A 13,253-nucleotide genomic window follows, 5' to 3' on the forward strand; every position below is an offset into this window, starting at 1 on the left:
GAAGTATTCGGGGCCAAAAGAACAATTCATATAATAAAAATATTGTAAAGACAAACAACTTTGAAAGATAAGAACTCTGGTAACATAATGACCAACCACAATTCCCTATAATCCAAGCTGAAACATGCTAACTACATCCTGACAGAGGGGTATAGAAGGAGTTAAATATATTTTTTAGACATGGCCAATAGGGGAATTTGCTTTGACTAAGTATGCATATTGTTACAAGGTGAAAGGGAAAGAAAATATATTTTTGTTCATTAAAAAATTAATTTTAAAAATCTTTGTAAACTATATTTGTGGTTTCTTGCCTTTGTGAGTATGGTATAATGAAGAAAATCTAATCTTTTTTGGATGAGTCAGAATCTTGAAGTGCTTTGGAATCATAGTTATCGAACAGTTACCATAAATACAGACGAAAAAATAGGAGGTTATGTTGAATACATATTGACTCAAGGATAACTGTCATTTGAATTAAACCCCTGATATCACTTTGCTTTCTTCCCCATCCCCCCTTATTTTTTCCCAAAAGTTTGAGGGTGGGGCTGAGGTTGGAGGTGAGATAAAGAATTCCTTATTACTAGAGGATTCCAATTAAATGAGTTTTGGCCATTTAAGGTTTCAATACATATTTTAAATATACCCCACAATGAACACAATTCCATATCTGTGGAAAGCAGGTCAAATTTCTTAGGTCACACCCTAGGGATGTAAATAACTTTTTCACATTATTTCCTAAAACACTTCTGGAAGACGGTACATGGGACAACATTCACTGTCTACTTTGTTCTCTAATTATCAAGTTGCTGAAACTATGTTAAACGGAAGTAAAACACACTGCTGACTACTAAAGATCATCAGTCATTTTTCTCAAAGAGATGACTATAACCAAAAACGAGGATCATAAAATCATAGATTTAGAGCTAGAAAGGGTCTTAAAGGTTTAACTTTCTTATCATAATTTTATTGTGCCTCTTCTGAAAGAGTAACATGTGTATATGAAATAATCTGTATTTACTGAGGTTTGCCCAAGTATGGGGTTAAGACTTTACACTTTAGTGTCACCAAACGTGAAAATCTCTAGTGCTACATCTTTTTCCACAATAAAATTCTTACTTCTAAAGAATCCTGTTCAATCCACGATTTCTCAGGATTGAAACCAGAGCACTGCCATCTACTAGAGTAGATTAGCTACATTATATTTATCCTTAGCACTAAACTCAAGCAGTTCAAAGTCATCTGTTCTTATTCAACATTTAGAATATGCTGAAATCATCACGGACCTCCTTGTTCCTTGTGGCCCATTTCTCCTTCTCCTGGGGGAGACTAGACTCCTCAAATCTTAAGAATGATTCTCTGATTGTAACGGAATAGTACTATGCTATAAGAAATGATGAGCAGGCTGATTTCAGAAAAACCTGGAAAGACTTATACAAACTGATTCAAAGAAAAGTAAGCAGAACCAGGAAAACACTGTACACAGTAACAGCAATACTGTACGATGATCAATCATGAATGACTTAGCTATTCTCAGCAATACAGTGATCCAAGACAGTTCCAAAGGACTCATGACGAAAAATGCTATCCATCTCTAGAGAAAAAAGTGATGGAGTCTGAATGTGGATAGAAGCATACTATTTTTCACTTTCTGTATTTTTTTCCCCCTTTGGGTCTGTGTCTTTCACAACATGACTAATAGAATAATATGTTTTACATGATTTAACATGTATTACCTATATCAAACTGCTTACCATCTCATGGAGCGGAGAGATGGAGGGAAGGAGAGAGAAAATCTGGAGCTCAAAATTTTTAAAAAATGAATGTTAAAAACTGTCTTTACAATGTAATTGGGGGAAAAAAGTATTACTAAAAAAAAAAAAGAATGATTCTCTGAACAAGCATGGCTTGAAAGAAGACATATGAGAAGACATTCCCCTTTCTCCCCCTGCTCCTTTTCAGAGATAAGAGGTTATATATATTTTCAGACTTTTCAATCAATCAATAAACATTTATTAAGCATCTACTAGGTGCCAGACAGATGGGCAACTAGATGGTGCAATGGATAGAGTGCCAGACCTGGAGTCAGGAAGACTTGAATTCAAATCTGGCCTCAGATACTAGCTGCGTGACCCAGGATCAGTCACTTAATCCTGTTTGCCTCAGTTTCCTCATCTGTAAAATGAGCTGGAAAGAGAAATGGCAAACCACTCCAGTATCTTTGCCAAGAAAATCTTAAACGGGGTCACAAAGAGAAGGACATGACTGAAATGACTGAACAACAACAAAAAGGTGCCAGACACCATGCTAAGCTCTAGAGATACAAAAGACAGTTCTTGACCTCCAGAAGCACCATTAAGGGGGACAACATGCAAACAAATATGAGAAAAAGCTATATACAGAATAAATAGGAAATGATTTACAAAAGGAAGGCATTGGGATTAAGAAGGTCGGGGAAAAGTTTCCTGCAGAAAGTGGGATTTTTGCTGGGACTTAAAGGAAACCAGGGAAGTCTGCCGTTGAGGTGGAGGAACAAGAATATTCCAGGCACGGCAGCCAGCTAGAGAAATTCCTGGAGCTCAGAGATGGAATATGTTGTTCATGAACAGCCAGGAGACTAGTGTCATTAGATTGAAGAGTACATGACAGGAAGTAAAGTGTAAGAAGACTGTACAGGCAGGAGGAGGCTAATTTTCTGATGTACTGATAAGTTAGGCTGATTTTTTTTTACTTAAAAACATTTATTATATGGGAATTACAGGTAGGAGGAGGCTAGTTTTTCTGATGTATTGATAAGTTAGGCTAATTCTTTTTTGTCTTAAAAACATTATTTATTATATGGGAAAGCTCTCAGAGCAGGTAGGGGATGGAAGGTAGGGAAGATTACTAGAGGGGATCTATGGTGATATTTTTTTAAGAAGACATTAATTAAAAACTTTTTTTAAAAGGGGTATTTTTTTGGAGATAGCATGATATAGTAAGGACCAGAGAGGTACAATCAGAAGACCTTAGTTCTAGGTTTGTCAATTTACTTACTAGCATGTGACTTTGGGCAGAACCACTCTCTTTAGGTCTCAAATTTCCTCATCTGTAAAATGATAATACTAATATCTGTCCTGCCTACCTCAAAGGTTTATTATGAGAATTAAATGAGAATGTATGTGAACAAGCCTTGAAAATGGTAACGCACTATATAAATGTGAGTAAATATTATTCCTTTCTCTTAAAAAAAAAAAAACCACCAAAATACCAACCTATTATTTCTGACTTTCACACACAAACAAATAATCTCCACAACTGTAAGGGGAAAACAAACACGCAGCATAAAGGCTGGGGAACATCATTACTCTCTCAACCCACCCAAAACCCATTATATTTCCTCTTGGTTACAACTCAACATTCCCTCATCCTCCCTCAATTTTTTTTTTCATATTTTAATGTTTCCCTTGGTTTCTGTTTTATAGTACTCCTGACTTTTAATCACTTTTTCTTCCCCTTCTTCCATCATTAACATAATTTCTTAGTGCCTAGTTCTAGCAATTACTTCTCTTTTCCCCTTCTTTCTTTAGTTGTTATACTCTCCAAAGCACAATGTATTTTTAGTCTTTGGGAAAATAGGATATAAAAATTAAGAAATAATATACTAATACAGGATAATTAGAAATATATTAAAAAACTGCTCAGCCCCAGGCTAGGTAGTACCTAAATTTTCTAAGCTACAGATTCCTGGGCCTAGCTTGAAATGCTTTTGCAGAAATAGTTTCTGGAATTCCCTCTCTCCTTACACCCTCTTCAAAGAATCTCTATCTTTCTTTAAAGCACAGTTCAGGTGGCACCTTCTTACACAAAGTTAGCTGTCTCTCCCTCTTGACATTATCTTGTATGTACTATGTGTTTACTTGTATCTGTACATACTGTATTTCCAAAGTAGAATGTTAGTTTTTCAAATAAAGGACCCTTGGCTGGAAAAGTACAGCTACCTCACAGCCCCAGAAGTGAAAGCAATCTTTCAATCCACAAAACCCTCAAGAGACTCTGGGATTCAGTCATCTATATGTAATCCCACTACTGAGCTCATATAAGTAAGGAGGATTTTAGTGTGTGTAAGGAGGATTTTGTTATTCTGTTTTAGATAATAGTTCCAGGATCCCAGATAATATTTCCAATGAATTATGGTTGAAAACATCTCCACCATGCTTGCACAGTGAGATATGGGGGTGACACAATGTACACCTGCACTGTGCTAGGTCATGACAATATTGCTAAAGTTAACCTGTGAGGCTATTGTTGGCAATATGCCTTCTTTGTCTGTTGCCCTATAAATATAGTGGGCACTGGTCAGTAAGTGGGGAATAGGAATGCACAAGGGGGATGTGCACATGTGCTTGCCTTGATCAGCCCCCATCAAGGCTTAGGGTCGAACCCATTTTGGGATTTGGGTAATGCATAAAGGAATGTATGTACCTGCCTGGATCAGCCCCCATCAAGGCTTGGGGGGAAACTGTGTTTGCCTCAACTGGCCCCCGTTGAGGTTTAGGGGACCAGTAAGGAGTTGTAGCTCCTACCATTCTTGCCCACCCCTGCGAGGACTGCGATTAGGGAATGCTGTAGGAGTTGGTGCTCCCATTATCAGCAACCCTTTTGAGAAGACTAGACTAGAATAAAGTAAGCTTATTTAACCCCTCCGAAGCTATCATTCTATCTGACAGGATCAAGAGTGAACCTGTGCTAGAACACTTGTATTAGGAGCCCTCCTGTGTTCTGTCCAACAGTGTTACCTACGTGTTTACCTGTGAAACAGCTCAGCAAATGAGGAATGTTCTCAATTGCACTGTGGAGTTTTGAGAGTTCTATGCATATTACCACAGAATCACTCACAAGCTTTCTAGTAACTCCTTTTCCTGATACCTCAACCAACAGAAAGATACAGATAATATTCCTAGTAACCTTGAAAGCAGAATATAAAGATCCCTCCAAAAGAACATAAAGATGTGCCTGACATATTGCTCCAATAAATTTTCTGTATTTCCTCTAAATCCACAAACTATTTCCAAAAAACTTTTTTCCAAACCGGGCTTTCTTTTCTTTATTTTTCTTTCAATACTATAATCTCTTCAGATAAAAACAATCTTATATTTTTATCCTCTATTAAGTATGAGATTTTCCTATAAAGACATTTCACAATTTACTAGCATCTGTAATGTTTATGAAAATTACTTTACCTTTAAAAGTGGATCAGCATGTTCCAGAAACCAGCCTGCAACTGCATGCCCAGCTTCATGATACGCCACTGTCTTTTTCTCCTCTGGCTGTAATACCTGAGTTTTTTTTTCCAAACCTAACAAAAAAAAAAAAAAAAAGACAAAATCTACCATTTTAATAACACTTAGAGTATAGCAAGGCAAACTTTACCTAAACACTGATTTAGGGACTTAGTTGCATATGGCATTTTAAAAGTTCCAACCAAAAGTTCCTTTGGCTTATAAAAGCAAAAGATCAACTTCAAAATTCCTGCAATAACACATTCAAAAACCACAAACATATACATCCTCTATTCCCCACAAACTGTTTCAGCAAATAAATAAAATCTGATATGTAGCTTAATTTTTAAAAATAAATTTCACTGCTGACAACCTACCTCCCACTTACATTTCTAATCTGGTCTGGAAGCTAACAGTCACATATAACACCCCTAGGGTCACAGGTCTAAAGCTGGGGGGATTTCAGAGGCCATCTAGTCCAACTCCCTGACTTCATAGATGAGAAAATCAGAAAGGCTCAGGGACCCAAGGGACCAAGACACAAAGGCAGTATCTGAGGCTGAATCTGAACACAGATCCTCTGACTTTGTAGTCAGTGTTCTTTCTCCCTGTACCAGGCTGCTCCTGCCTTTGCAGAGATGTCCCTCGTGTCTGGAATGCCTTCTCTCTCCTCACATCCCCCTTGGAAAACCCCTATCTTTCTTCAAAGCACAGCTCAAGTGGCACTTTCTACACACAGCCTTTCCTCATCCTTCCATTTGTTAAAAGTCTCTCCCTCTTGAATTACTCTGTATTTTACTTATCTCTGTACATGTTGCATATGTAAGCTCCTCAAGTACAGGGATTGTTTTGTTTTTGACTCCGTAATCCCAGTTAACAGTCCAGTTCCTTGCACATAGCAAGTACTTAATAAATGTTTCTTTAATGAAACTGCTGACCAAGAAACTGTGAAAAGTTCTCCACTAGGTATTGAGAATTACTTGGTATTGGATAGCCAAGAATCACCTATTATAACAGTCTAAATGTCTCTGAGTTCTAGCTAGAAGGCAAAGGACACTTAGGAAAAAAAGAGGAATACATTTTGAATTAGGAAAAATCTATTGCTTAGAGGGTCAGGAGAGCTAGCCAATAGTTGGAAGTAAGATCTGGGTAATGTGATAATACTCTTGGAGATTCAGTAAGCTACCTCAGATTGGTCTGGGAATAGCAGAAGCATTAAACTAAAAACATAGATTTCCAGAAAAAATAAATGTGAAGAACAGGCTAAACTTCAGTGGCTAGACAAAGACCCCAAAAAAATGAAAGCTCTTTCTTTAAGTATGATATATCTCAAGCTAGACAAAACTGATTTTAAGATTCTCTCATTTCAGAATCACTGAGGTGGGCAGTGCCTCAAAGGCCATCTAATCTAAAACTTCTTGAACAAGAATCCGTTTCTACAGAATATTCCTAACAAGAAGTCATCCAGTCTTTGCTTAAAGAACTCTAGTGAGTAATCTTAAGCAAACTAGATCATGTAGCTATTCTATATGCCTATAATTACCATATAAATATAATTTGTACCTCTACAAATCCTCATATCTATAGTAAATTAGTATGGGGGTGGTATTCATTTTGTTTGACTCTAGAACACTGGCCTGTGAGTGTTGGTTTTGATAATTTACTATAAAGAACTGTTTAGTTTATGATAGTAAAGGCAAAACTGGCACCAAATGTAAAGAGAAGCATATAACAGAATTACAAAGATAAAAAGGAAGATGCAAAATTCTCATGTCTTTTTCAACAAATAAGATAGCTTGCTACTCTGGCCCAATGAAGAGACTTTGATGAACTGAGACCCATACTACCAAAGTACCTGAAATCCCACAGAGCTTTAACATAAGGATTTTTCATTTTGATATGACATCCTATCACAAGACAGCTTCTGGTTCAGTAAGGCTGAAATCTGAACTCATAAGTTTTCATCTGTCCAACAACGCACAGGCATATTAAATTTAATATCCATTCTCTCTCTTGCATCTTTAATCTTTTTCCTCTCTACCAACAAATGTATACAGGTCTCCCTACTTGGAAAAAAATCAATCATTTGATTACCCCTTCAGCTATCATCTTCTAGCTGTGCTTCCTTTAAATCTCAAACTTCTGGAATTGGTGTGCTACACCCAAAGTATGGATATGCTATCCATTCACTCATTAATCTCTTATATCTGGTTGCTACACCTATGAACTATTGAAACTCCACTCATAAAATTAAATAATAACCCTCTGCCTGATCTAATGGCCTTTTTTCAGAGATCATCCTCCTTGATTTCTCTGTAGCTTGGCACTATTAACTAGCCTTCACTGAAATTCTCTTGCCATGTTGTTCCAATCTGTTGCTGCAGCTTCTGAGGACTTGGGAGGTTTCCAGGCAGATTGGCTAACAATACTAAAAGCAACAAGCATCTATTCGGTGTTTTAACTTACAGAAATAAAGGTATTTATGGATTAACTTGAGAAAACTGGGAGCATGGTGGTATGGGAAGGGAGATGAAGGATACCTCTGGATCATGACCACCAAATATGAAAATGATGCACCACATATCTGACAGGTACAACATGACTGGTATCTAGGCCTTGGGTGAGATTATCTCCAGACCATAGCAGGAAGAGGAAGGGGATCCATAACCCTGAGAAAGGCACCTTCTAGAGTAGGTACTCATACTATGCTAGGCTCTTGTCACACTTCCTAGGGTATGCCTGGATTTCTTCCCACACAAAAGACACCTTTGATATATGGACAAGAACCTCCTGGAGTTTTACAGAGAGGATAGAGATCTGGGCAAGGCATGTCTTATAGGTTTCACTCCTCTGGTGTTATACACAGGGAGGTACCAATAACTCAGGTTGCTGGGAGCACAAAAATTTCCACTGAGGAAGGCACCAGGCAAAGATTCCATAAAAGATAGATGATATAGGAGAGATTTTGCTGCATTATCTACAGCAGAGACAGTGTGCTCCAAGAAAGGATTTAAAGAAAACCAGAGAAGTTTTCTAGACTGCCATATACCTGACTTCCATGACACTGTGTTATCCTGGTTATCTTCCTATCTTCTTCTGAATCCCACCTATTCTTCCAATCTAATTCTGTTCTTACCTGGTCAATATAGCCTGCCCTGACTGCCTTCAACCCACTGTCCCCTGTGAAATCTTCCCCAGAATTCCCATAATAATTGTTTGTAGAATTCATTTGACATTTACCATATGCAACACTGTTATCTATGTCTTGACTCTCCAACTGTATTATAAACTCCTTAAAGGAATATACTAAGAGATAGAATGGCCTAGTTTATGGAGAGCCATCCTGGCAGTGAGGAAGATGTAGGTTCAAGTCTTATTTCTGAAATATACTAGCTACTTACTAGCTAGACTATGGAGCAAGTCACTTAACTTCTCAGGGATCCAGGCAACTCATTAATTACAAAACTCTACATTACAGAAGAGTTGCTGATATGTATTGCCAGAGGGAGTTCTATACCAGAAGTACCCCCACACTAATGAAATCTCAGGTCCATTCCAAACAAAACAAACAAAAAACAAACAAACAAAAAAAGCCCACAAACCATGTATTATTATACTTTTTGTCCAACAATAGCACTCTGCATACAGCATGCACCCAATAATATTTTATCATATGATCACTGACCAAGGTGGAACAGAATTGGCTATTTCTTTATTATACCAATAATTCTTTTTTCTTTTCATTAGCACTTTATTCTTTTTACATCCTTTTCTCTCCACTTAAGAGTATTTTTCCAATTACATGCAAACATAGTTTTCAAAATTCACTTTTATAAGATTTATAGTTTCAAATTTTTTTCCCTCCCCTTCCCCTTTCCCAAGACAGCAAGCAATCTGATATAGGGTATCAACAATCATATTAAACATATTTCCACATTAGTCATGTTGTGAAAGAAGAATCAGAACAAAAAGGAAAAACCATGAGAAAGAAAAAAATAAAAAAAGAAAATAGTATGCTTCGATCTGCATTCAGCAATAACTCTTTTAAAGATCACATTGCATTTGTTTGATATCTACTGTTCATAGTTATTGTTCATTTGTTCACTGTGTACAAATTTTAGAAATGAAATGTATTTTTTAAAAACTAAATTCCATTCATGAATCAATAGCCCCCAGTATGTGCTATGTATGTGTGGGCTAGTACAGAATGGGCTACTGCTCAGCACTATGCATGTACCGTCTATGTTTTCCCAAATACTTTTGCCATCCTCATCTCTACTCTCTACTCGGGTATCAAGGAGGGTAAGCCAATGAGTACTTCCTTCAATCGGTGAATGTCTAACATTCAGTAAGTACTCAAAAAATAAATGTTATATAAATATTTTCTATCAGTCTCAACTTTTTAATGGGGTAGTTCAACTGTGCTATTCTCTTCCCTTTAAGTCTTAGCTCCCTTCTCCCACTGTTCATAACCTGCCAATGCTCAACTTTTGGTCAAATCCCTACCACCTACCTTCTCTGTTCCTATTGCCCAACTCCTGAATGCTGCTGGAGAAGACCATACAACTATGCTGACTGGTCCACTTAACATCCATGTTATCTAAAAACAATCTAGTCCTCACTGCTGCATGGCAATCCTTTTATATGACTGCCTCCCTATCAGGCACCTGCATCAGCTGTTCTGAACATTCTCCCTTCTTCTTAAGCCCCTAATGGTACACTAAGGACATGACTTCTCCCCTTTCCCTGAAAAAAACTGAGGCCAGCTGTTGTGAGTTTCTTCATCTACCTTAATCATTTCAAAGCCCCTCTACATCTTTAGCTATTCTCCTCTCCTTTGTTCCAGTTTCTCAGTATGAGGTGGTCATTCTCTTTGTCAAGGATAATCCCGATACTACTCCCTAAAACCTGCCCCTTCTACCTGTGCTATTAACTTCCTCTATCAATCATTCCTTCCTCAATTTCATGTTCAATGTCTCCCTATCTACTATCTACTCCCTATCTATCTTCCTTGCTGCTTACAAACATATTCATATCTTACCTGTTAGCTTCATGGCACAGTGGATAGAACACTGGCTTGGAGTTACGGTGACCTGAGTTTAAATCCAGTCTCAGACACTTACTAGCTTTGTGACTCTGGTTCAAGTCACTTAACCTCTGCCTGCCTCAATTTCCTCAACTATAAAATGGGGATAATAATAGCACCTACCTCCCAGGGTTGTTGTGATGATCAAAAGAGAAATTATGTGTAAAGCTCTTAGCACAATGCCTGGCACACAGGTAGGTGTTTAATAAATGCTTGTTTCCTTCCTTCCTTCCTAGCATTTAAGAAAAAAAATAAACAAACTTCATCTGACCCTGCCATTCAAGCTAGTATCCTACATCTCTCCTGCCTTTCACTTCCACTTAAAGAATAGCCTACAGTCTTTTGTAATCTAGCTTCTGATCCCACTATTCTACTGAAGCTTCCCCTAAAAAAGTACCAGAGCTCAACTACTAAATCTACTGGCCTCTTCTGGATCCTCAAACTCCTTGACTATTCTCCAGCTGGGCAGATTTTGGTACTACTAACCATTCTCTTATTAAATATAATCTACCCCTTTGGCTTCCACAACACTGCTATCTCCTTGTTGTCTTTCTATCGGACTCCCTCTTTCTCAACCTTTTTTCTAGTTTTCTATTTCATGCTTCCTAAAGTGTCAGTGTCCCTCAAGGCTCTGTTCCTGGCTCCCTCCCCTTCTGTTTACGTATGTATATATCTCTATATTTGTGATCTCATCCAGTACTATGGCTTTAATTATCACCTCTACACAAATACTCCTAAATCTATATATCTAGTCCTAATTTTTCTCTTAAGCTCCAGGATCTCTAAATACCTGTAGGACATCTCTACAAGGCTCTCTGGAATGTCAAACTACATATATCCAAAATGGAAATTCCTCTAATCTTCCCTCTGTCTTTTAGGGAACAGAGCCATCCAGGATGGCTCAGAGCCTTCATTAGCGTTTTCTCTCTCACCCTTCAAATTTAAAATCCCTTCCATTGAGAAGTTTTATCAATTCTGCCTCCACAAAATCTCTTTACATTTGTCTTCTTTTCTCATCTCTCAAATCCAGGGCTATCATAGTAATTTCCTGATTGTTCTCCCAATTGTTTATCTTTTCTCTTCTATAATGTATCTACCACAAAGCTGTCAAAATAATCTTCTTAAGATAGATCTATGTCATTGTCCTGGTCAAAAAAAGTCAGTAGTTTTCCACTGCCTCTAGAAAACAATACAACCAATTCCTTAGCCTGACATTCAAGGACCTTCCCAATCTGGTTCCAACCTACCTTCTAGCCTTACTTCAGGCTACTCTCCAATATATAGTTTATATTCCAACCAAACTAGACTTATTAACAACTGGCCAATTTGACTCTATTTTCCACATTTTTTTCATTTACACATATTGTCCTCTAGTTTGGAACATACTCCCTTATCTCCATCTCTTGGAATCCTCATCTTCCTTAGAGGCTCAGCACAAGGCACCATTCTCTCCAGGAAGCCTCCCTGTTGCTAGTATTTTCCCTCTCTCCTCAAACTGCCTTTTCTTATCCTTATCTTTGAGTATGCTTCTAATAAGAGTAAGCTTTCACGTTATTGTGAATTCAGTCCTGGATTTAGAGTTAGGAGTTCAAATCCTGCCTCTCTTTAATTCATTAACTGCACAACCAAAGGCAAGTAATTTAATTCTTTAAGGCTAAGTTCCTCTGTCTATAAAACTAGGATATCTGTAGTAACTGGATTACAAGGATTCCCATGAGGCTCAAATGTGATAATGGATGTAAAGCATTTTATACACTTTAAAGTGCAACATAAAATGTCAGTTACATAATAATGTTGCTTAATCTGCAGTTTCATTTTCGTCTTCGTATCCAAAGTGCTCTGCACTGAAAATACAAGTGATAAACATTTATTCAACTAAATTGATAGTTCTGAGAACATTTTTGTAATTTGATTTGTCACTGATGTTAGGCTGACTTTATTTCTCCTCTTATCCTATCCCAGTTCTGCTAACACAGAACTATCCCATTACACTTTTTCTTGTCTCTGGACTGAAGCCACATTTAATTTTCTTACCACCAATCACTCGTTCAATTGCTTGTTCAAAGTGAGTTTGATTTATGGCATCTGAAAGGTGTCTTGCAGCTATCAAAGCAGCTTCATTACAGACATTAGCAATATCAGCTCCTGCAAAATGAAGGAACAAAATAAATATTCCAGCAGCTTACAAATACAAACACGCTTAAATCAATTAATCAAATCATAGTCATTTAAGATCAATATCTTCCCTCCTCCCAAAATTACTTGGCTTTTCAAAATGATCAACGATACATTTGGTGAATGTTTTACTGCAAAGGATATTTAGTAAGTTCACCTCAAACTGTGATAAAAGGATAAAAGAGTGGCAATGCTTTCACTTTAATGCTCAACATGAATCACTATATTGTTGGAAACAAAAGCAGAAAAAGAAACACTAAAATAACTAATAGGTTATTAAACATTTACATTTTAAATTATTCATAATACTTACAAAATTTTTTCATATGGTATATTCCCTTAAATAAATTTTTCAGAAAATGATAAGTGAAGATTAAGTAACTGAAATAGTACTAATTCTGAAATTCAAATGTAACAATCAAGTAAAAGATTAGCATATTAATCGTCAACTTCCTGTTCCATTCTTAAGGCTAACAGTTTCTAATAATTTTCTTTATTTCCTCTCCATTTGTTGTGAAATCTATCTCATTTTTTATTTAGTAATCTGGTTGTTCTCTTTCTCTCTCCCCTGCCCTCTCTTAAAGCTAATGGTTTCTTTATTTTATTGGTTTTTAAAAAAAAAAAACCTTAAGCTTTATCAGGGCAAATCTTTTGCTGTCAATTTATTTTTTTAGGCTATACATATACATTCCTATTAAACATATTTTCACATTAGTGATGTTGTAAGGAAGAAT

The 13,253-nt window shown here is 36.9% G+C and overlaps 1 protein-coding gene across 3 annotated transcripts in view; it reads right to left on the bottom strand.

Moving 5' to 3' along the window:
- Positions 1-13,253, bottom strand: part of LOC114031782 (AFG3-like protein 2) — a 53,905-nt gene that overhangs the window by 9,764 nt on the left and 30,888 nt on the right. For all 3 annotated transcript variants that reach the window (XM_027846891.1, XM_027846893.1, XM_027846892.1), the window contains exons 13-14: positions 12,379-12,489; positions 5,220-5,335 (exon numbers count right to left, since the gene is read on the bottom strand). In XM_027846891.1, the coding sequence (XP_027702692.1) occupies positions 5,220-5,335; positions 12,379-12,489 (227 nt within the window). The remainder of the gene's footprint in view (positions 1-5,219; positions 5,336-12,378; positions 12,490-13,253) is intronic.

Source organism: Vombatus ursinus, unplaced genomic scaffold (genome assembly GCF_900497805.2).
Source record: "Vombatus ursinus unplaced genomic scaffold, bare-nosed wombat genome assembly UNPS02015255.1, whole genome shotgun sequence".
Classification (NCBI taxonomy): domain Eukaryota; kingdom Metazoa; phylum Chordata; class Mammalia; order Diprotodontia; family Vombatidae; genus Vombatus; species Vombatus ursinus.